This window comes from Eumetopias jubatus, unplaced genomic scaffold (assembly GCF_037043125.1).
Source record: "Eumetopias jubatus isolate StellerSeaLion01/CBP00866 unplaced genomic scaffold, mEumJub1_p1.0 scaffold_6, whole genome shotgun sequence".
Taxonomy (NCBI): Eukaryota; Metazoa; Chordata; class Mammalia; order Carnivora; family Otariidae; genus Eumetopias; species Eumetopias jubatus.
Genome location: NW_028274812.1, coordinates 107,015,341 through 107,037,680, shown reverse-complemented (window position 1 = coordinate 107,037,680; position 22,340 = coordinate 107,015,341). Strand labels below are relative to the sequence as shown.

The window sequence follows — 22,340 nt, the reverse complement described above, 5'->3', positions numbered from 1 at the left end:
GTCATGATCCTGGAGTCCCGAGATCGAGTCCCACATCGGGCTCCCTGCTCGGAAGGGAGTCTGCTTCTCCCTCGGACCCTCCCCCCTCTCATGCTCTCTATCTCATTCTCTCTCTCAAATAAATAAAATCTTTAAAAAAAAAAGAATTCTCAAGGATTTAAGTTTTTTTTTTTTTTTTAATTTTGAAGCCTTGTTTCTAGCATAAGATGTTTGCTATTGGAGGGTGGTTTTGAGTCCAATCTCGTATGACAGAAACTTAAATTATGGTAAACTGTGTTAAATCCAGGACTCAAAATGGACTAACCATTAATCAAGAAATATAAATAATAAATGGAGTAGGGTAAAACAGGTTGGTTTCAGCATTTTTATATGGACACGCTAAGAAATGCATCTTATAGAAGTTTCTTCTGCAGCTTCTCTGGGCTTTTTACCCTCTTGAAGTGGGAGAACCTTAAGGAATAGATGGGGATGGAAAAAATGACTAAAGGAAAACTGAGAATAGAAGATGTGGAAAGAATAATGAGGTTGCTGATAATGGGTCATAGTTTCCACTGAGGATGTTGTGGGATACCAAGGTTTAGAGATGTCTTGAGTTTCTGGTTTTGTTTTTGGTTTTAATGTGGAAACCATTAGTTACAGCCCTTAAGCTGTGCCTGGTTTGTGTGTGTGTGTGTGTTAATATTCACGAACTCTCTGTGGGGGTGAGGTTGTCAGTAATGAAGTTTTTATGCTTTCCATGCTCCAGGTCCTGGCAAAACTGGCCTGTGGACTAAACAAGCCCAACCACCAGACCCTGGTCTCACATGGGTCAGTCCCACAGCTCTTCAGCCAAATGCCTATTAGCAAAATGTAAGTATTCAGGGAGTACCTTCAATTTCACTCATATACTTTGTGAGGGCACTCTCTGGTTTTTTCTGTTCCTTGTGAAAGACTAGAGCCAGGAAAAGTAGGTAGCCAGGAAAGAAGAAGGGAGATAACACAGGAGATTTTGAAAAACACAGACTTTTTTCCCTAATGAACCTTCAATTCTGGATTATCTGTGGAAATTACTTAATCCTGAATTTTAAAAATGAACTGGTTTTTAGCTGTATATTTAATTTCCCTCTAGCCTTTTTATTCATGTCTGTTACTAAATAACAAAACAAATAGAAATTTTACTTCCTATTTTTCTTCTAATATGATATCAAGGTGTTCAGGGCTGCTGAACTGCTCCCAAACTAGGTATGAGAGAAAAAGCCAAATAAAATGAATAACTAGGCTATGCATACCAATGTGGGTCCTTGGCAAGGGTGTATAATATTGTGGAAGGGACAAGATGTTAACAGTTGAAAGCAACAGTGAAAGTGCTATCAAGACTGTACATGAGTGAAACGCCTGGGTGGCTCAGTTAGTTAAGCATCTGCCTTCGGCTCAGGTCATGATTCCAGCCCCACATCTAGCCCACATGGGGCTGCCTGCTCAGCTGGGAGGGGGGGGGCTGCTTCTCCCTCTCCCTCTGCCAGTCCTCCCCTCCCCCGGCTTGTACTCTCTGGCTCTATTAGTGTCAAATAAATAAATAAAAGCTTAAAAAAAAAAAAAAGGACTGTACATGAGTAGTTGCTAAATGAGTTGTATGGGTAGTTACCAGAGTCCATAGAAGAGAAATCTGAGGATTTATGAAAAAGACAAGAGATTTTGTTTTGTCAGATGAGAATTGATGAGCAATTCTGATTTCAATAATGTTTTGAACACAAAGAGGGGAAAAGTATAAGGTATTTTCAGTGAGCTGGGACATAAACTAGTTTAACCGGACCAAAATGAAGAAGATAGGTGCTAGAAATAGGACTGAAAAGGTAGGTTGAGGACAGATTATAGGAAGCCTCAAAGGCCAAGCTTAAGAATTATTATTATATTCTTTTTTTTTTTTAAGATTTTATTTGACAGAGAAAGAGAGAGCACAAGCAGGGGGAGTGGCAGGTAGAGGGAGAAGCAGGCCTCCCCACTGAGCAGAGAGCCCAACTCCGGGCTCAATCCCAGGACCCTGGGATCAGGACCTGAGCCAAAGGCAGACGCTTAACTGGCTCAATCACCCAGGTGCCCCTGGGGTTAGAATTTTAATCCCTCAATGGGACAGTAGATCCTGTACAATTGGAAGTTTTATATACAGTTGACTTGAAAACTAATCAACGACTTTATATATTTTTTTAAAGATTTTATTTATTTATTTGACAGAGAGAGACACAGTGAGAGAGGGAACACAGCAGGGGGAGTGGGAGAGGGAGAAGCAGGCTTCCTGTGGAGCAGGGAGCCCGATGCGGGGCTCGATCCCAGGACCCTGGGATCATGACCTGAGCCGAAGGCAGACGCGTAACGACTGAGCCACCCAGGTGCCCCTAATCAACGACTTTAACCTTTTGTTTATGCTATTGTTAATCTTCCCAGGTCCTAACTCCCAGAGTATTTGAATTTCCAGAATCATTCAGTCTTATACTAGAAAATTAATAGTTTACAGGACTGACCAATATGTGCTCTGATTTTCCCTGAATCCTCTGGAGAGCTATTTACACAAGCAAAATTTCTTATGTCTGCTGCTAACCAGATATTTATGATGTGACCTATAAATTCTTTATCTCTTTTGTTAGCCGTAATCTTGGAGGAAAGCTAGGTGCCTCTGTCATCGAAATCCTGGGGGTGGAATACATGGGTGAACTGACTCAGTTCACTGAATCCCAGCTCCAGAGTCATTTTGGGCAGAAGAATGGGTAAGTGATTCCTAATACTTTTCAATCATAACCTTTATGGAGATGCTAAATTCAAATATGGACAAAAGCATCCAGTAAAATTTAGACCTATCTTTAAGTTAACATTTGTTCCTCGAGGTAATATCACTGGTCCTTTTGCTTTAAAATATTAAATCACTGTGGCCTGTCAGTCTAGAGTAGTTTTTCATTTACCTAAATAGGTTGATAGGCTTGGGTATATACATCATTTTTGTGTGCTAAAATGCTGATAATTCCCTTAAAATCTTTGTAAGTAAGTACCAAAAAACTTGGGGATATGAATCAGTGGTTTGCTCAGTACTTTTCCAAAAATACAAATGATGACTTGACTTTAAAAAAGCATAACCAAGTGTTCCTCTCCTTGGCAATATATTGCACTAGAATTCTTTGGGAAGGGCAAGGATTCTGTCAGAGGTGAAGTATACTTAATTTTGGACATATTTTTCCTTTTCCATGAAGGAGATAAAAGGGTAGCACAATGTAGGTATTTTATTTTAACAAAAATAAGCATTTGCTTTCACCTTAAAGTTTTTTTGCTGCTTTTATTAGATCTTGGCTATATGCCATGTGCCGTGGGATTGAACATGAACCAGTTAAACCCAGGAAACTACCTAAAACCATTGGCTGCGGCAAGAACTTCCCAGGAAAGACGGCCCTGGCTACTCGCGAACAGGTAGGCAGGCATTCTTGATGAGAACATTGCCTCTTTTACAGGGATTAGTGGGTAGGTTTTGGCAACTGCAGAAAGTTTAATAATTTAGATGGGACCTTTCGGTTGTAAAGTATGAAGGTCTTTTTGTGTGTGTGTTGAAAATGGAGCTTGATTTATTTTTTCCGCCCAAAAAGAAATAAAATGGAACTAACTGAAGTTTGAAATGGAATTACTCAGTTTTTGAGTAGTGGTAACTTGGAAGGCCTGGGATATTATGCCCCAAGTTTGTATGTGTTCTTTTTTCTCAGAGCTGAAACATGCCTGAAGTTCACCTGATGGCATGCCAGCTGGAAAAGAAAATGAAAATCTTGAGCTAGGGCAGGTCAGAAAATTTCTATGATCTGGTGATCCCTTGGTTATGGGGGAGATTTTATTGTACAGTTATATTTGTGGGAGAACTGAACAAATCCTCCATCTAGTACTATAACAAACCTAGAATTTTTAAATGAAAGATTAAAGTCTCAACACTTTTTTAGGTACAATGGTGGCTTTTGCAATTAGCCCATGAACTAGAGGAGAGACTAACCAAGGACCGAGATGATGTAAGATTTTCTTTCTTTCTTCTTGGGGTGAGCTTTGGGATTTAATTACCAGTTGTTAATTACCTGGAGAAGTAGAGACAAAGATACAAAAAGATACCAGACTAGGACATTTTTTTTTTAATATATATATTTTTGAATTTGACAGAGAGAGATACAGCGAGAGAGGGAACACAAGCAGGGGGAGTGGGAGAGGGAGAAGCAGGCTTCCTGCCGAGCAGGGAGCCCGATGTGGGGCTCGATCCCAGAACCCTGGGATCATGACTTGAGCCGAAGGCAGACGCTTGACGACTGAGCCACTCAGGCGCCCCTAGACTAGGAAATTTTAAGAAATCTTTTATCTTCTTCCACAGAACTCCCATAAAACTCAACATGATCTTTGAAAGCCTAGAACTGTGAACATACGACTACCTCATCCCCCTCATTACTATTTGCCTCTACTCTTTTGTATATTTCTTATCTAACCCCTCCTGCAATCCTGAATATACAGCGGATCTTCATCAGAATACAGAGCCATTAAAAAGGGCATTCAGGGATTAGACTGTAAATTATTGCAACTTAAATATAGTCCAAGTGACAGAGAATTACTGGCAGTTTTAGAGATAGAGTATGAAGTCAAAGATTTGACATCTGATGATTAGTTTATCCTTTCCTTAAAAAAAAAAAAAAGCTTTATTGGGGTGCCTGAGTGGCTCATTCAATTAAGCATCTGCGTTCGGCTCAGGTCATGATCCTGGGGTCCTGGGATCGAGCCCCTTCTCCCTCTCCATCTCTCTTGTTCTCTCTCTCAAATAAGTAAATTAAAAAAAATCTTTAAAAAATAGCTTTATTGGTATATATTTTACATACCATAAAATTCACCCATTTACAGTATACAGCTCATAGTTTTAACTTAGTATATTCCAGAAGTGTTTCAACCATTCCACAATCAAGAACATTTCTAGGCAACCGCTAGTGTGCTTTGTCTTCATAGACTTACTATTCTGGACATTCCCTGTAAGTGGACTAAAGCAGTATGTGGCCTTTTGGCTGGCTTCAAATCTTTTGGTTAACATAATAGTTTCAAGACTCACTCGTAGTGTAACATGTATCAGTATCTTTTTTCCTTTTATGAATGAATAATATTTTATTGTATGGATATGCCATATTTTGTTTATCCATTCATCAGTGAATGGATATTTGAGTTGTTTCCACTTTTTGGCTATTATGAACAGTGTTGCTATGAACATCAATGTATGGATATTTGTGTAGACATGTTTCCTTTCTCTTGGGTGTGTGCCTAGGATTAGAATTGCTGGTTCACATGGTAACTATATTTAGCATTTTGAAGAACTACCAGACTGTTGCTGTACTGTGTTACATTCCCAGCAATGTAAAAAGGGTTTAATTTCACTATATCCTTGTTACTGTCTTTTTCTTATTTTAACATACTAGTGGATATGGTTTTCAGGTGCTTGTTGGCCATTTTCTTATCTTCTTTGGAGAAATTTGTCAAGATCCTTTGCCCATCTTTGAAGTGGTTTATTTGTGTCTTCATCATTGAGTTTTTAGAGTTCTATATTCTGGGGTCTAAGTCCCTTGTCAGACAAATCATTTGCAAATATTTTCTTCCATTCTGAGGTTTTTTTCACTTTCCTGATGGTATTGTTTGGTATGTTCTCTCGTGTTTACACATATAGGAGTCCTACAAGTCAGCTGTACACTGTCAGAAATCACCCACAACCACCTGTTTGCCCCTTGTTAGCTGAATTGGTGGTGGTGAACGTTTGTTCTTTGGTGGGCCACATAAAGAGGGAGAGGATCCCAGTTGTTACGGGCCTCCTTGCCTTTGCTCACTAGGTGTCGCTCTGTTCTCATTTATCTTTATAAGGCTTCGTAAGGCTTCAAAAGCCTTCAAGTGGGGCTTTTCTTCCCACTTTGTATCTAATGCAACACAGTAGGGATCCCTGGAAATTTATGTCTTTAAGCTTAAAAGGACTTTATGCCAAAAGTAATTCTGGACGTATAAGATCCTTGTCATATCACTGTCTAAAGTATTAATTAAGCGTGATTTTTTCCAAACCATTCTGTCACCCTGGTTCTTAATTTCCTCTTACACAGTTCAGTATATAGAATCCAGATGCTCACAAGAACTTTAGTTCTGGTCTCAATCCTTTTATACCCACAGAATGACAGGGTGGCCACCCAGTTGGCTGTGAGCATTCGTGTACAAGGAGACAGACGTCTCAGCAGCGTGCGCCGCTGCTGTGCCCTTACCCGCTATGACGCTCACAAGATGAGCCACGACGCGTTTGCCGTCATCAGGAACTGTAACACTTCAGGGATCAAAACTGACTGGTGAGTTGAATTCTAGCTTGTTTTCTCAGAAGACACTTGTACCCTAACTTGGTCTAAACTTCGTGGGTATATAGCTTTCTAGTTGGGGCAGGTTCTTGGTGACTCTTGCTAGTAGGACCTACCCCGGAGAGGAACGGCAGAACACAACAGAAACACCAGAACTAAGGCAGCTCAACTAGAGCTTCTGTGCCGACATCTGGTGCATTCCAGTTCTCCGGGGTGGGTTCCAGGGGCAAAGTAAACCAATATTAGCCCTACCTTTGCTGCACTCAGAGGGAACAACCAATTGCATGTGTGAGTATGGAACTCAAGTTTCAAGGATACACTTGGGAACTTCTCTCTCAACACTTGATTATTCATCTTAAAACTATCTTCCTTGATAATGAAAGCGACCTATATTTATTGATAATCTCAATCTAACATCCCAACTCAATTACAAGCTCCACTGGCATAATACCAAATGTCATATTAAATTTCACTTCATTTGGTAATGAAAAATAACCAAATATATCATTGGAACGTGTTTATTTATTGCTCAGATATTAATGATTTTCAGTATTGGAATCCTTTATTTAACATAGCCTGTTACATTGAAAAAAGTATTTCTATTCACAATGCAAATATAATTATGTGAGAAACAAATTGGTTGTTTAGGGCGCCTGGGTGGCTCAGTTGGTTAAGCGACTGCCTTCAGCTCAGGTCATGATCCTGGAGTCCCGGGATCGAGTCCCACATCGCGCTCCTTGCTCAGCAGGGAGTCTGCTTCTCCCTCTGACCCTCTTCCCTCTCGTGCTCTCTCTCATTCTCTCTCAAATAAATAAATAAAATCTTTAAAAAAGAAATTAAAAAAACAAATTGGTTGTTTACTTATAGATCTATACTGGATTATAAAAAATAAAAGTTTAACCTGAAACTAATGTGATATTGTGTCAACTAAATATTCATTGAACACCTAAGTTATTGCTTATCTAACTCTGTGGATCCTACTGTATGTGCAGACCTACAATATGATGGGGTCTCTAAAGCTGGAATCTTTTGTTCTTTGTGTGGAATATTTTATTTAACTTTTACTTCCTGGTATATGTGTTTATTTTCACATATTGAACAGTTTCACTGAACTAAAAGATAAATATGATACTGTGTTCATATGAAACCTTATAAGTTGACAGACTCTAATATTTACCAGGAGTGTGAAATCTGTTGACAGGGAAGCATCAAAATGATCTGATTATAAGTGTCCAAAAGCATGAAACCAGGGGATAGTGAGATACTGTCATAACAGTTTTAAAACAGCATTTACTCTTTACCTCATTGAGAGACTAATCTGTATATAAAAGCATGTTTTATCTTCTGAAATTCAACTAATGTGAAAATTATTTGAGTAATTAGACATAATGAGTAACTCTATGGCAGGCATTTCTTGAAATGTTTCTGAGACTAGGTTAGGTAATTCCAGTTGTGGGATTTCATTCTCTAGAAATTCGAGTTGAAAGTCTGTCAGAATGAGGGTTATAACAGTGGTGCCCTCTTTAAAAACAGAATGGGTAACAGGATTTTATCAAGAGAATTCCCAATCTAAATATTCTAAAGCTTTTTTGTTGACCTGACTAAAATTTCTTGCCTCAATCCTAAATTATAACTGTTCTTATGTATCTTCTGATATACCTTATGAATACCTAGCTGTCAGGGGACCCATTTTATATATGTCTGACCTGGTTAGATGTTCACCAAGTCAGCAGTTCTCAAGATGTGGTCCTAAGCCAGCAACATCAGCATCACCTAGGAACTTGTTAGGAAGGCATATTCTCTGCCTATTCCAGGTCTACTGAATCTGTACTAATCTGATGCCCTAATATTTAAGAACACTGCAGTAATAGTTTCCTCTTGTGGCAGAATCATAATCCCAAGTCATTTACAAACTACGTATATGACCTAGTGCTAATCTTGTTCCTTTACTTTCTATACAGGTCCCCTCCCCTCACAATGCTCTTCCTCTGTGCTACCAAATTCTCTGCCCCTGCCCCTTCATCTTGCACAGACATCACCACCTTCTTGAGCAACGACCCAAGTTCTCTGCCAAAGGTGCCAGTTACCAGTCCAGAAGCTAAGACCCAGGGATGTGGCCCAGCAGTGACAGCCACTAAGAAAGCAACCACTTCTCTGGAATCATTCTTCCAAAAAGCTGCAGAAAAGCAGAAAGTCAAAGAAGCTTCACTGTCATCTCTTACTGCCACTACCCAGGCCCCCATGAGCAATTCACCATCCAAGCCCTCCTTACCTTTCCAAACCAGTCGTATTACGGGAACTGAGCCCTTCTTTAAGCTGAAGAGTCTACTTCTAACACAGAAACAGCCTAATAATCCTTCAGTTTTCTTCACTCCACAAAATCCACAGTCCAGCTGTAAAGAGTTAACAAACTGTCTTCCAGCGGAGTGTCCAGACTGCACCCCTGTCTGTCAAGCAGCATTGAAGCTAGGATCCTCTAAAACAACTCCTACAGAGATAGATTTGGCCCAGAACAGCCCAAGCAGGCTTGCTTCTTTAACTTCCAGCTCTGCTCTGGAGGTGGCTCAGAAATCAACTACTACCCCAATTCCTATGGCAGCTGAGGACCAAGTGCCCTGTGAGAAGTGTGGCTCTCTGGTACCTGTATGGGAGATGCCAGAACATATGGACTATCATTTTGCATTGGAGTTGCAGAAATCCTTTTTGCAGCCCCACTCCTCAAACTCACAGGCTGTTCCTGCCAGTTCTCCTCAAAGCAAAAGAAATCCCAAGAGCCCTTCAGCCTCCAGTAATAAACGCCCTAGGCCTGAGGGCATGCAGACATTGGAATCATTTTTTAAGCCATTAACACACTAGTGCTGCCCTCAGGCTTGTTGCAGGGTTTTAATAGTTTACCTGTAAACTAGGAGGTGGAAATATGCTCACTTCGCAAGGAAATCTGTAACTTTATGAAATTTTTAGTAAGAGAAATAATCCAGTTAGATGCGGAGTTGAAACTCCCATCTCTTCACATGCATGGATCCCAATTCCATTGCCGACAGAGATGTAAAAACTAACTTATCTTGCAGATTATCACTGCTTTGAGTTTTTTAAGATTTTATTTATTAGAGAGAATGAGAGAGAGAGAGAGCATGAGAGCAGGGAGGGTCAGAGGGAGAAGCAGACTCCCCGCTGAGCAGGGAGCCTGATGTGGGACCCAATCCTGAGACTGCAGGATCATGATCTGAGCCGAAGGCAGTCACTTAACCAACTGAGCCACCCAGGCACCCCTGCTTTGAGTTTTTAATCATCAGAGTTTAGGGAGGCGGTGTCAGAGTACAAATGTGTGGGCCTCGAAGCCTAGGAGAGGCACTTTCCTCAACTGATAAACCTTACAGATTATGGGAGATTAAGGACAGTGTATTTAAAGTGCGTGGCTTAAAGATGGCACAAAATAGGAACTAAGAAAAAAAACGTTTTTTTTTTGAAATTTTCCCCAAGCTTTGTGACGGGGGCAGTTCAGGTAATGCTTTGACCAAAATGTGAGGTTTGAGAACATGAGGTGAAGACCTGAAACCCTAAAGTGATAACTAGTTTAGGGTAGGGCTCTGTACACAGAAGCTACTCAATAAATACTGCATTTCATACAAGTAAATCCTGTTATGGCCACAGTTTTAGCCACTGGCCCTTCTACCTCTTGCATTTGGTCTAGTGTAGAATGAGATTGTTAATGGACCAGTTCAGGAACTCTGTTTAGATTGGGTAAGTCATGCTCAGAACTAGATCATCTCTAGAATCTTCCTAGGCTGAGTGTGATTTTGAAGAACAGCAGCATCAGGGTCATCAGGGAACTTGTTAGAAATTGTCTTAGCCTTGGGGCGCCTGGGTGGCTCAATCGTTAGGCGTCTGCCTTCGGCTCAGGTCGCAATCCCAGCTGGGGTGCTGGGGTCCTGGGATCGAGCCCCGCATCGGGCTCCCTGCTCTGCGGGAAGCCTGCTTCTCGCTCTCCCACTCCCCTGCTTGTGTTCCCTCTCTCGCTGTCTCTGTTGAATAAATAAAATCTTTAAAAAAAAAAAAAAAGTCCCAGCCTTACCCCCATTCCTACTGAATCAGAATCTGTATATTAACAGGATTCTCCAGGGTGTTTGAGAAATACTGATCTAGAAGATGCCGTGGCCAGCCAGGTTTGTAGAGGGCAATGACATTTACTTAAACCCTAAAGTACAAACTTAAGAGGTAGTGCTTGGCTTTCAGGGTCACTGGCATGTTCCTCTCTTCCCTTCTGATGTCTGAATATTTAGCTTAGGGTTTATTGTAGCTTTCTGCACTTGTCCGTGTTTATAGTACTGTGTTCTTAATCTGCATTCTTCTATGTGGAAAATCAGCTTTTTTGATATGGGAAACCTTGTGTTACACAGAGAACTCAACTGAAGATGAATTGAACTAGGTGGTGTTGGGGGAAGTGAGTAGAAGAATGGTGTACGTATCCCTCCTCTCATACATAATACACAAACCAACTGCTTTTCAAACTTATTTATAAATTGTGGGGTCTGTATTTGGTTTGAAGAAGGGGGCAGCATTTGAAGAATGCTGAGTGTAGCAGAAAATTACTTCATTCAAAAATATTTTCCTCTTGTAGCAGTTGAATACTGTGTACCTGGCCCTTTCCTACTAGTAGATTTGTAGTTTCTTGAGGGCAAGAATTCTTCACAGTGCCTTACACATAATAGGTGCTTGAGATTCACTGGATGAAACATATGTAGTAAATAATTTTAGATGGATTACTGGAACTGGGAGTAAAAATGTACATGCCACTGGTGTGGTGCTAGGGGGGCTGCTTTATACATCTTTTTATCCTCCTAAATGTTCCATTAATGTATCAAGGTATAACTCACTGGTTCCTGAAGATGTCTTACTAAATACTGGTATCATGGGACACCTGCGTGGCTCAGTCGGTAAAAGCGCCTGCCTTCAGCTCAGGTCATGATCCCTCAGTCCTGGGATCGAGTCTCGCCTGCTGCTCTCTCTGCCTGCCCCCCGCCCCCAACTTGTGTGTGCTCTCTGACAAATAAATGAATAAAATCTTTAAAAAAATAAGTACTGAGATAATTTTCTAAAATTTCCTTTCTTAATCCAGTGAAAAGTAAAAAAAAAACAAAACCAAAAACCTAAAATGAAGCAATACTCTCCTTCGGTTACTATACAGATTAAGTGGAACAAATTTGAACACTTTGATTGGAAAGAGTCATATAGAAAAGCAATGTGGTAGAAACTCTGGTTTCATTGGACTTCTAGAGGCCAAGACGGGGGGAATGGGTAACTAGTCACGACAATACCAGCAGCACGCCTTCTGTTTTCTTGGAAATGCCAACCCTGCCCCAGCATACTGACAATTAGCCTGTGGAGGGGACAGCAGACGGACATGCAAAAGTTAGTGTTGGGTGAAAAGCTATAGTACCTTTTTGCTGAATACAACCTACTCTCATGGCTGTTTATCAGCAACGGCACAGAAGGAAGTAAATAGCTCTTAGTCCCCAACACAGGAGGAAGGGGAAGTTCTTCAACCACAGGCTTCTACAGTAGCAAGTTAAGCCAGTGACATTTTTTTAAAAACAGCAGAGCTTGGATAGTTAGAGAAGCTACTACTTTAAAACACTGGAGATGGGGGCGCCTGGGTGGCTCAGTCGGTTCAGCTTCCCACTCTTGATTTCAGCTCACGTCATCATCTTGGGGTCTTGAGATCAAGCCCTGTGTCAGGCCCAGCTTGGGAGATTTTCTTCTCTCTCCGTCCGCCCCCCTGCCCAACAACCAACCCGGCTGCTCGCTGGCTCGCACTCTCCCTCTTAAAAACAAACAAACAAAAAAAACCCTGGAGACAGAATGCCTCATGGGACCTTGGGCCACATTTATCATCAAGTTTCTTTGGTAAGGATCAGTACTCAAAACGCAGTCCCATAAAACATGACAGGTACTCTGAACACAAACAGGAAGAAAGGACTAAGGTTTTGCTGGGTGGCCCTCAGAGCTCCAAGAAGCCAGTTTAGGCTATGTAAACTTCACTTCAGGCTATTTTGCATTGCTAGGGAAAGGCTGAGGGCCAGATTACCATGACTCTAAAATCCATTCTTCATCATTAAGTAGCTGGCATGCTAATCTCCAAATCTCTGACAGGCACAGGAGCGGTCTCCTCACCACTGTGACCACAGCAAGGGGCCACCTCCTCAAAGGTGGGGTGGTTACCTATCTCAGCTGAAAAGACGGCAGTTCCACTTTCTATTCTGCTCACTCCTAGAACTATGCAAATAGGCCAGAATAGCCAGGTCACAATACCAGAACACTGATCGCATGGGAAGGAGAGGAAAGGAAAAATGGTGAGTGAGACACCAGATGGGTTCTTTCCCCATTCAGGGCTCAGCAGTGTTAGGGTTTCACTTGTCTGATCCTGAAGAGGAATCTAGCTCTGGAAGCTGAGCCCGTATCTTAAGCATAAGCACAGTGTATTCAATAAAACATTTTTTATTCTGTACAATATATACGTGTGTATTTAAATATATATGTATATATCTGTGTGTGTGGATGTATAGATATGTGTGTGTGTGTGTGTGTACACACACACACACACACACACACACATATATGCAGAGAAACCTGAACCAACAAATCCCTGAGTCCGGGGAACCCAGGACATTAACAAAGGGAAAGGAGGGAGTCCATGCCCTAAAAGAGTAGGAAATATGGCAACATCTTTCCCTTTCCTCCAGGTTCCCTGCAACAGAGGGAGGACTTACATGGGAGCAGGAAGTGGGGGAAAAGGGTGGCAGGATGAGGAGCTGTGGGTCAGGTCCCCAGTCACTCGTCTGGGAAAGTAAAACACTGTTTGATCCATTATTAAAACCAACAAATCACTGCAGAGGAGGGGACAAGACCGATTGACATGCAGCTGACCTTCGGTATGCCAAACCTGAGCTTGGCAGCCCCACGCCTGGGCCAGCACGACAAATAGCACCTGTGGGGCCTATGAGCAGAGAAATGGGAAATGGCCCTTGAGTGAAAAAGGGAAAGGAGACAAAGCTGAGGAACAGACCTCATGTCTCAGCACAAGGTGGGAGCTCTGTCCCTGTGCCATTTCTTCAGACCCTAGGCCACCAGATGGCCAGGAGCAAATGTCTTTTGTCCACAGTCAAGTAGAGATGGGCAACTTACATGGCCTTGAGAAGAGGTATAGAAAAAGGAGTGCTTTCGAGGACCACCCCCAGTTGTTGAGACAATTCCTGAAGTGCAGGGACCACACCGGCGAATCATGCCCAGTCTCGACAGTGGGGCCAAGGTGGCGGTGGTCAGCTCCCTCCAGTAGACAGGCCATGGGGTTGCCAGGGTTGATGAGCCAACCAGGTGGGCACACAGCTGCTGAGCACTGCCCTGAATTCTCCTGTCTTCTCCCTCAGGACCGCCCCTCCCTGGCCACACCGAGCTTGGCACCTCTCCAGAAAGGTGGCAGGGAGCATGGGGCAGAGAGCACCGGTCTCTCCCTTGCCTATTAACACACAGAGCCGCCAACAGTGGGCAGCATGGCCAGAAGTCACCTTATGTATTGTAGGGACAGGAATGGAGCTGTGCCTGCCTGGAGGAGTTCAGAAGCCCATGTTGGCCTGGGCCTCTCCTGCTGCAATGGCTTGTACATCGGTGACATGGCCGATGCCCTTGGTGACACCCTCCCGGAACAGCAGCTTGGCGCCCACCTTCAGGTACTCTGGGTGTTTCAGGAAGCGGAAACGTACCACTGCCTTCTCCCCTGTCCGCAGCTTGTCCTGCAGCAGATACGCCGTCACTCGTCCTGGACAGTGCCTCCCATCCCATTCTCTGCCAGCCTTGGCTCTCCACCCTCAGGGGCCTATCAGCCTTCTACCCACCCAGAGTGGGGCTCTGTCCCCTTTGTGGGATCAGGGAGTTCTCTGTGAGTCTGGGCCAGGCCTCCTTCCTTTCTGGAGGCAGAAGAATTCTAACTTTTCCCTGGAAAAACGGCATGGCTGGGTCCCTCTCACCTTGGCATGGATCTTTTCCACCACTGCTGTCTGACGTACGTTGCCCACATGTACTGTCACCTGGAAGCCTCGCCGGAACGTGGTGGCATGGAACAGTAGGACTATCTCTGCCTCGAACACTGAGCAGATGGTGGGATTCATCTCGGGGCTCACCATCACCATGCCCTGCGGAGGCACAGCCCCCAGACCAAGGGCAGACCTCGCATTAATCTCTCCCTCCCCCACCACCGTCACACCCTCTTCAGCTCCTGAACCTCTTCCTCTAGGACTTCAAACACAAAGACCTCAGAAGACAATATTCAAAACCCTCCACTTAGAACCCTTCCTTATCCCTCTAATCCTTCTTCTAATGCTTAGTATTTCTAGGCTCCTGGGCAACGATCCATATTTAAGTACTCTCAGTATTCCAAGCCTTTTTCATACAGTCTATGTAACCAGCTTCTTGGGCTAGAGACTATTTCCTTTGAGTTCCTCTGAAGCATCTTAGGTGCTTCTCATTCAAGCAGCCAGTCTCCCAGGCACTTCTCTTTGGGTTCCCTCTCCAACCCATCCTCCCACCTTACCTTGCGAAGAAGTGCACGGTCAAAGTCCCCGAGGGCCAACGTAGCAGCCTGACCAGCTCGCAGCACACGACAGGCAGAGCGGTTGCGCTGGATGCTGCACACTCTCAGCTCCAGGAAGCAGCCGTCGTCCGTGGGGCCCACCACCAGCTGGTCCCCCTCACGGCAAATCCCACTGCGGCCCAGAGGGCAGGTGGCATGGTGTCAGTTTAGCACCCCCCCCCACAGCCTGCTTCTCTGCGAGGGTCACCCAGAACATTCTTTCCCTTCTAAGCGGACTCCCTCGGTTGGGGGAAGGGGGGGCAGGGGAGGAGGCCCCAGTTCAAGCTTCAGACTCTAATGGCTGATACCTGGAAAGGCCAGTAGTGACGGTGAGAGGTAGTTGCAGCTTTGACACTAAACACACCCTCTGCTTTGAAAAAAGTCTTAAGGGATCTCTCATTTCCCTATGTGGAAGTGATGTCAGGTGCATACAACTGGGGCTCAAGACCCACACTTCTCCCTCCGGAGCCTGGAGATTTCTAGTTAGCGGCAATACTATTTCTTCCCTCCTGAGTCAACAGACTAGCTTTCTCCAGCTCTTCTCATGGTGAAAGCCCAATCCGGAAACAAGCACGTCATTTAGATGGCTCTGTACAACTCCAAGGTCTCCTTAAGGCCATGATGGAGTGTATGGCTGTGTGAGGGCTGAAGGGGGTGGGGAGCAAGCAAAGCAACTCACCTGGAAAGTGTCCCTCCAACAACCGTCCCCACCTCTGGTACTGTGTAGATTTCATCCACCTGAAGCCAAAGAAAACGCTATCAACAGCCAGCCAAGTAGGGCTGGCAAGTCCAAAATCTCTAAACAGGCCCAGGCCTCGGTCAGAATTAGTCCCTCCCAGTTCTCCAACTCACTGCCCGTTTAGGCGGCCAATTACCTGGAATTCCGTCAGCTGCTGCATGAGTTCCTCCTGCTCTTTGCTGTTGGTGAGTGGTGGCAAGATATTCAGAAAGACTTTAAGCAGGTCCAGACTCTCTCCAGACACGCTGGAGAGCGTGAAGATAGGAGTGACGCTGTAGAGGGAGGCATGGAATGGACAGATGAGGAAGCTTCTAATAGGAAGCAGAGGCTAGAGCTCCCTGCATGCAACGGGGAGCTTCTGGGGCGGCGGCGGGGGGGACGGGCGGGGAGTGGGCAGGGGCACCTCTCTCCTATCTGCTGACCTTGTCAGGAGCTCTGAGTCCTTTCTCTGTGAGCCAGTCAAGGAATGTGGCTCACAAGGCTCATCCCGGAGCCCAAGGGAGACAGCGAATGCCTGGCATAGCACTTTGTCTCCTGGGTCCCAGGCACCAGCAATCCTCCAGGCTGGCTAGCACAAACTCCCTCCCATAATCCCAACCGGAAAAACCACAGAACTGAGCCAGAACTGGTCTTGTCCCGGGGTGGGACGCCACGCGGCAGCCTCCCCCATGGATCAGGGCTCTGGGGTGAGGAAGGCTTACTTGGGTGACTGGGCGAACTGCTGAGCTGCAGTGACAGCGTCATCCTCGGAGGTGACCAGCATGGGGACTTTGTGGCAGCCAGGCTGCTTGAGTACCCGCTCTAGCTGGCGTACTGTCCTCTCCACTGTGGTCTTGGCACACAGGTCCACCTTGCTGACCACGATGAAGAAGGGCACTTTCAGGGCCAAGGCCAGCCCCAGATGCTCCCTTGTGGTGCCAGCTGCCTCAGAGAAGGAAGGCGGGCAGCAGGAGAGGGGTGAGAACGTGGGAGGGCGCAGGGGGGGACAGGAGAGTTCGTCTGACCCCCAGACTCGAGGAGACTCAGGGTAGGAGAGTCAGCACCCCCCACCAGCCCCGTCCCTGCCCCGTACCAATCCCAGTGTTAGCACTGACGAGCAGCAGGGCGCAGTCGGGGCAGTAGGAGGTGAGGCCGAAGATGGTAGTGTGTAGGTACTTGTGGTGGCCTGCCAGGTCGATGAAGGTGATCATCTTGGAGCTGCTTTCACAGATCTCTTCTGCCGTCCGTGAGTCACTGTAATTCACCACCTGGCCCAGAGCCCAGGGCTCTCAGTGCCCCCTGTCAGCCTCCCCAACCCTTTAAGAGTCGCCAGGACCTAAACCAGTCACTGGGTGACCCTGCCTCCTACCCCTGAGCCCCATATCTGATTTAACTCAGCTGATTCCCCATTTCTTTTCTAAGGAGACAGAGCTTGTTCCCTGCCCTCAGGGTCTTCTTCTACACTACTCCAAAAAGTCTGCCCTTGGGCTCTGTCCTCGGGCTCCGTCCTTCACCACTACCATCCCATCCTCAGAGTCTGGCCCCACTGGGTCCCGCTGATTGCATGCACCTCTCCCTTGCTGTTAAAGCCCAGGATCTCGAAGCTGATGCTGGAGGTTCGGCCAGACTGAATCTCATGCAGGTGGCGGAAAAGGTTGAGCCGAGCCCGGCCCCGCCCATTGTCCAGCTCTCCCTGGGTCAGGACTCCAAGCAGAGTCGACTTCCCTGAGTCCACATTGCCCAGGACGGCCACACGGAGGTCTAGGAACTGTGGATGAATTGCGAGAGGTAAGGGCTCCGATCCCTTACATCTCTCCACGCACGGGTGGGTTAAGGGCAGTGACACTCCCTGGGAACCAAATAATGACCTGGACACCCCCAGGTTCTTGGGCCAGTGACCCTCCTGGGGAGCAAGGGTGTGAGAGGTAAGGGAAGGGTGTATGCTCACCTGTTGGTTGTCAGGGACTTTTCGTACCAGCACTTCGGTAATCTTCCGGGGCATGTCGCTGTCATAATCCACTTCCCGCTCCCGCAGAACAGTGATATCTGCCCCGACCCTGTCACAGCAAGGCCACGGCTGCCACATCTCACCTGTACTCCCCCACCCCCCACCTTCCAACCTGGCTCTGGACCAAATGGCCTTCCCACACCTCCCAACACCCAACTTCGCTTCCTACCACCCTCCAGCCTATTCCACATCCTTTTAAACAAACAAATCTTAAATCAAGGAGCAAAAAAGCCTCGGTCCAATATGGAGGAAGCCAGAACACTAGCCCTCCCCACTTCAGCCCTTTGTCAAGAGCAGGCAGCAGAAGGGAAGTCCCTCGTTGGCCCCTCAGGCCCAAGGTGACTGGGTATTCACAGGTCTGCTCCAGTTAGGTAAAGAGAATGGGGATTGGGAAGCATACTTCTCTGCCATCCGGTGCAGGGTCTTGAGGGACGCCCGCATCTCCTCCTCAGCCAGCCCCACCAGCAGCCCATTGTCCTCTACCCCAATCTGGTAGACAGCCTCACCGCGGCCCTCCTGGAGCCGCCACTTCATCTGTGTCACCAGGTGCTCAAAGCGGTACTGGGATGGATTCACCAGCTTCAGCTTAGGACAGGTGAGGTGTCATAAGAAAATCAAGTCAGAGATGCTCCTCCTAAACCCACATGCTCCACCTGTCCTGCTGTAAGGACCAGGACCTTTCCTTCCCACTTAAAGCCCCTCATCCCTGGTCTCCTCAAACAGTGAGTCCCCCTCCAACAGAATGAGGTATAGAGCCTTTACCCTGAATCATATCCCTAAATTGCTATACATCATGGGGTTGGAAGGATCTCAGAAAAAATCACCCCGTACCAGCAAGGACAACCTGCCCCTCCCCAGCCTAAGACTCACTTTATATTCGATGTTTCCATCTTCAGCCTGAAAAGAAACAGAAAGCAGTTTTGACACATTGTCCTGACCAACTTCTACTTCCCTGATTCCTGCTGGGGCCCAGGCAGCTAACTTGAGAGAGCAGGAACCTCAGTGGCACCTGCTTAGACACAAACCCTCTACTCATTCCCAATGGACCTCTCTGAAGGCCTCTAAGAATATAGTGAGTCACCCGTGTAAGCCAGAAACAAAAATCTAGTCCCTCCTGTCTTTGATTACTGGTGGTATACTCTTCCTAGATGCAAGATCACCGCTTCCTTCTCCCTGGGGCCTCAAACTGTTGCCCCCAGAGGTCCAGATTTCCTCTGTGTTCGGGTTGCTGAGGTCATTCTTTGCCACTGGTCTGGGAGACACCATTTCTTTCCGGCCCACCCCTCTTAGCTGATGTCACCAAGAGTAAGAGGCTGCAAGAGGTTCTGGACCAGGGCCAAAGGGTGAACTCAGCGCTGGTCACTATAAGCCTGATGAGAGACTAGCCCAGGTAAAATGAGGGGCAGGGCTCCAAAGTTGGGGCTGAGATGAAGAGAAGAAACCAGATTCACATGCCTCAGTTGAGGTGAAATCCTGAATCCACCCACACAACCTCCTCTACATCTTCCCTCTATCAGGTGACCCACAACAGAAGCAACCTGTTGCCTGAGCCTTCCCCTCTAGGGTGCAACAGGATAAGAGATTTGCTTGTTCTGCCTGTCCTGCATTTTGGCACTCCTCCTCCCTGGCCATTTTTCTTTTTTCCTTCCTGTCATCATTCCATCTCTTCAAGGCCCTCTGACTTCCAGGCTCTAACAGATCTTCACCCACAATCTCTACCCCATGGAGTAAAAGGGAGATCTTTTCCCATTAACAAAGACCTTCCTTTTTATCGTGTTGCTAAAGGTGAAGAATTAGGATGGGTGGCTTCAGAAAAGTGGTACAAGGATGACGGTCTAGGCCAATGGTTCTCAAAGTGTGATCCCAGGACCAGTAGCATTAGCACTGCCTGGGAACTTGTAAGAAATGCAGAGTATCAGGCCCACCTCTGACCTACTGAATCAGAAACTCCAGGGGTGAGGCAGCAATCCAGGTGATTCTGATACATGCTAAGGGTTTGATAACCACTGGCTTAGGCTCTTCCCCCTCGGTCCTCCTTTCCTAAGAGGGACAAAACAGCAGTTATTCTCTGCCTTAGGGATAAATGGGGCAGGAAGCCATCCCCACTTCCTCATAGGACAAAGGGCAAGAGGACTTAAGCCTGACTGTTATCTGTTTTTATGTGTGTGTATATGTGTACTCAGGGACGGAGGCAGAACATATTGCTCTTTTCCCCAGTACTCCCCTCCTCCCCTGTGGAACAAGTTTAGAAAACTGCTGCCTTCTCATCCCAGGATGCAGTCTCCCTTCTATTGCAGAAGAATGAAGCCACGGCATTCTACTTTGCTCTCTCCAAGGGGATGAGAGTGGGATACCCTTTCGCCACTTCTCCTCCTGGGGTTACTGGTTCAGAATGGGGGGGAAATCCTCCCTCCCCAATCTTCCTCCCTGGGGTCCTGACACCAGAAGGAAAGTCCTCCCAGGGGTCCTGGGACCGGAAGGGAGGGTTGTCCTCTTCCCCCCAGTGTTCTGACACCGGAAGGGGGTATCAATTCCCTCTGCCCCGCCTCCCTGGAGTCCCGGGACCGGAAAGAGTGGTTTCTTCTCCTCACCCGCCACTTCTCATGGGGCTCACCTCGGGGGGCAAGTACGGAGGGTTGTTGGCTTTGCCCCCTCTGTTCCTTCCGTTCTTCTTTTTCCCCTTTGGGCCCCCGCAGCCGCTGCTGCCGCCGGCCCCCCTAGCCTTGAGGGTTCCGCCCACGGCCGGGCCCCCTCCGGGCCGGCAGCAGCCGCCGAACAGCTCCGATACCCGCGAGTCCATCCGCCGCTGCCACCAGCCCCCCGCCCGGCCCCTCCCCCCCACCACCGCCGCCGCCGCCGCCGCCGCCGCCGCCGCCGCCGCCCCTACTGCCACCGCCGCGTCCGGCCAGCCAGAGGAGAGCGGGGTGGGGCCCTGCGCAGGCCACGCCCCCGCCCTTCTCTGGCCCGGGGTCGCGTCAGAAACAGCCGCGGGGCACCACGGGAGATAGAGTCCTCAAGCCTGGGACCTCCCCTAAATGAGCTGCCCGATGCCCTACAATTCCCAGGAGGCATTGCAGCTCAAGGGGCCGCAGCGTGGCTTCGGGGCGTAGGCAAGGAGTGCGCCTTTGAGCGCAAAGGCCTAGGGGAGCTGTAGTCTGACTCCCAATCTCCTTGCTCTGAGCCGGTCTTTTCCTAGGGCCTCCGTGGGGGAGAAGTTTAGGGACCCGCGGCCTGGGGTGGGGCAGTCACCCGAGGCGGAGAGCTTACATCAGAATCAAGCTTTGTGGGCGCTCCTTGGTTTGGCCCCTTAGCGAGATCCCAGACAACAGGTTTTGGACCTGGAGAGCTGCAAAGTTCAGGGCGACTGGTCCTTCCAGCCGGCTGGCTCCGCCCCTCCCTGTTTCTTCCCCGACAGCTGGCGTGCCGTCGGGGTGAGTCAGGGCGAATGCCAGGGCGGAGGCAGATGGTGGTTAGCCTAATTACGGCTGTTATTGTTGCCATGATTAAGCCACCTTTACCCAGTAGTCACTACTTTATTACCAGGCTGGTACCCTCCGGGGGCTGGTTTTAGCAACCCGAGACACCGCGGTGCCACCGACACGAGGCCCGAACCTATAAACCAGCCTTGCAGCCCAAGGGCTACAAGGATGCCCGTAGCGAGTATTACCCCTCCCCTTTGTTTTGAAGCCGAACCAATCCCGGCACAGCGAGTGTAGTTTTAAAATAGCCAGGCCGGTAGGAGGCGCCTGGCCCCTACTTGGGGCGGGGCCGGGGCTCGGGTTACGTCAGCCACTGCTAGGGCTGTGGCTGGGGAAGTGGCCGGCAATAGAAACTTGGCCAAGGGCCCAGGGGATTACTGACTTTTGACTTTCTCGCCAAGCCGCCTCTCTTGCTTTTTAGGGCTCTTGCAGTCGGCAAAGAATAAACACTCAGCGACAGAAAACCAGTGCACAAGACACTGGAAAGGCAGAGTGGAGAAGCAGTTAGTGTTGCAGGGCTGGGAGTCAGGACGCCAGGGTTCGATTCCTAGCCCCATGGCTGTCTCATGATTCACCACTCACCCTATGTCCACTTCCCCTCTTTCGCAAACATCGAGATGCCCTCATACAGCCAAGAAATAAAACGACCCTTCCCTCCAGGTCTCAGTTTTCTTCCAAAAACTAGAAGCAGCAACAGTGACTTACCTCTGGTGATCCTTTCAGGGGTTCAGACCTGGTGGAGTCCATGGCTTCCCCTCAAGACTACAAGGAGCGGGGTGGGTTACTTATCATTCAGTTGCTCTCCACAAGGCATAACTCCCCAAAGCCGTGGAAGCAGAAGGACCAAAATCTGCAAAAGGGCCCAGCAGATCCAGACAATTTTGCGGTCTTCAGTGGTTGAAAGCACACGTGACTTCTCTCTTTTCCACCCTATTCAGCGAAAGGAACGTAATGCTGCAGAGGTCAACTCCAGCCAGGGGCACGACCCAGCCAGGAAAACTGCTACTTAGAGGCTGAGACTGAGGAACTCAGTAAGAGATCTCAAGAAGGATGGAAGTTGGAAAGGAGAGCCAAGACTATTCCCCCAACATTCTCACCACCACCAACTCTGTGTTCCCTTGATAACCAGGGCCTGCTGCACTTGCCTGATAACACTCAT

The 22,340-nt window shown here is 47.3% G+C and overlaps 2 protein-coding genes across 6 annotated transcripts in view; one reads left to right on the top strand and one right to left on the bottom strand.

Moving 5' to 3' along the window:
- Positions 1-11,429, top strand: part of POLH (DNA polymerase eta) — a 37,588-nt gene extending 26,159 nt beyond the window's left edge. For both annotated transcript variants that reach the window (XM_028097643.2, XM_088023960.1), the window contains exons 6-11: positions 746-849; positions 2,622-2,741; positions 3,309-3,432; positions 3,948-4,013; positions 6,178-6,347; positions 8,315-11,429. In XM_028097643.2, the coding sequence (XP_027953444.1) occupies positions 746-849; positions 2,622-2,741; positions 3,309-3,432; positions 3,948-4,013; positions 6,178-6,347; positions 8,315-9,209 (1,479 nt within the window). In that variant the 3' untranslated portion in view covers positions 9,210-11,429. The remainder of the gene's footprint in view (positions 1-745; positions 850-2,621; positions 2,742-3,308; positions 3,433-3,947; positions 4,014-6,177; positions 6,348-8,314) is intronic.
- A 1,403-nt stretch (positions 11,430-12,832) lies between these two features.
- On the bottom strand, positions 12,833-22,064 carry GTPBP2 (GTP binding protein 2). 4 transcript variants are annotated; one of them, XM_088023961.1, is made up of 13 exons: positions 20,317-20,405; positions 19,628-19,742; positions 18,573-18,599; positions 18,103-18,287; positions 17,643-17,751; positions 17,265-17,462; positions 16,788-16,962; positions 16,417-16,636; positions 15,852-15,987; positions 15,656-15,714; positions 14,938-15,109; positions 14,375-14,539; positions 12,833-14,140 (listed from the first exon to the last, which is right to left on the bottom strand). In XM_088023961.1, the coding sequence occupies exons 4-13, from the start codon at positions 18,234-18,236 to the stop codon at positions 13,964-13,966; spliced, it is 1,545 nt and encodes a 514-aa protein (XP_087880087.1). In that variant the 5' UTR covers positions 18,237-18,287; positions 18,573-18,599; positions 19,628-19,742; positions 20,317-20,405; the 3' UTR covers positions 12,833-13,963. The 4 variants fall into 4 exon arrangements, with proteins under 4 accessions (XP_087880087.1, XP_027953476.1, XP_027953475.1 ...); XM_028097675.2 differs by having other exon boundaries at positions 19,635-19,742; XM_028097674.2 differs by lacking the exons at positions 19,628-19,742; positions 20,317-20,405 and adding an exon at positions 21,887-22,064.
- Between the last annotated feature and the right edge of the window lie 276 nt (positions 22,065-22,340).

Coding starts and splice junctions, on each gene's coding strand:
- GTPBP2 (XM_028097673.2), bottom strand. CDS start 20,502: ATGGACTCGCGGGTATCGGAGCTGTTCGGCGGCTGCTGCCGGCCCGGA. Junction 15,988..16,416: donor CAGTTCGCCCAGTCACCCAA/GTAAGCCTTCCT, acceptor CTCCCTCTACAG/CGTCACTCCTATCTTCACGC. Junction 15,110..15,655: donor GTTGGAGGGACACTTTCCAG/GTGAGTTGCTTT, acceptor TCTGGGCCGCAG/TGGGATTTGCCGTGAGGGGG.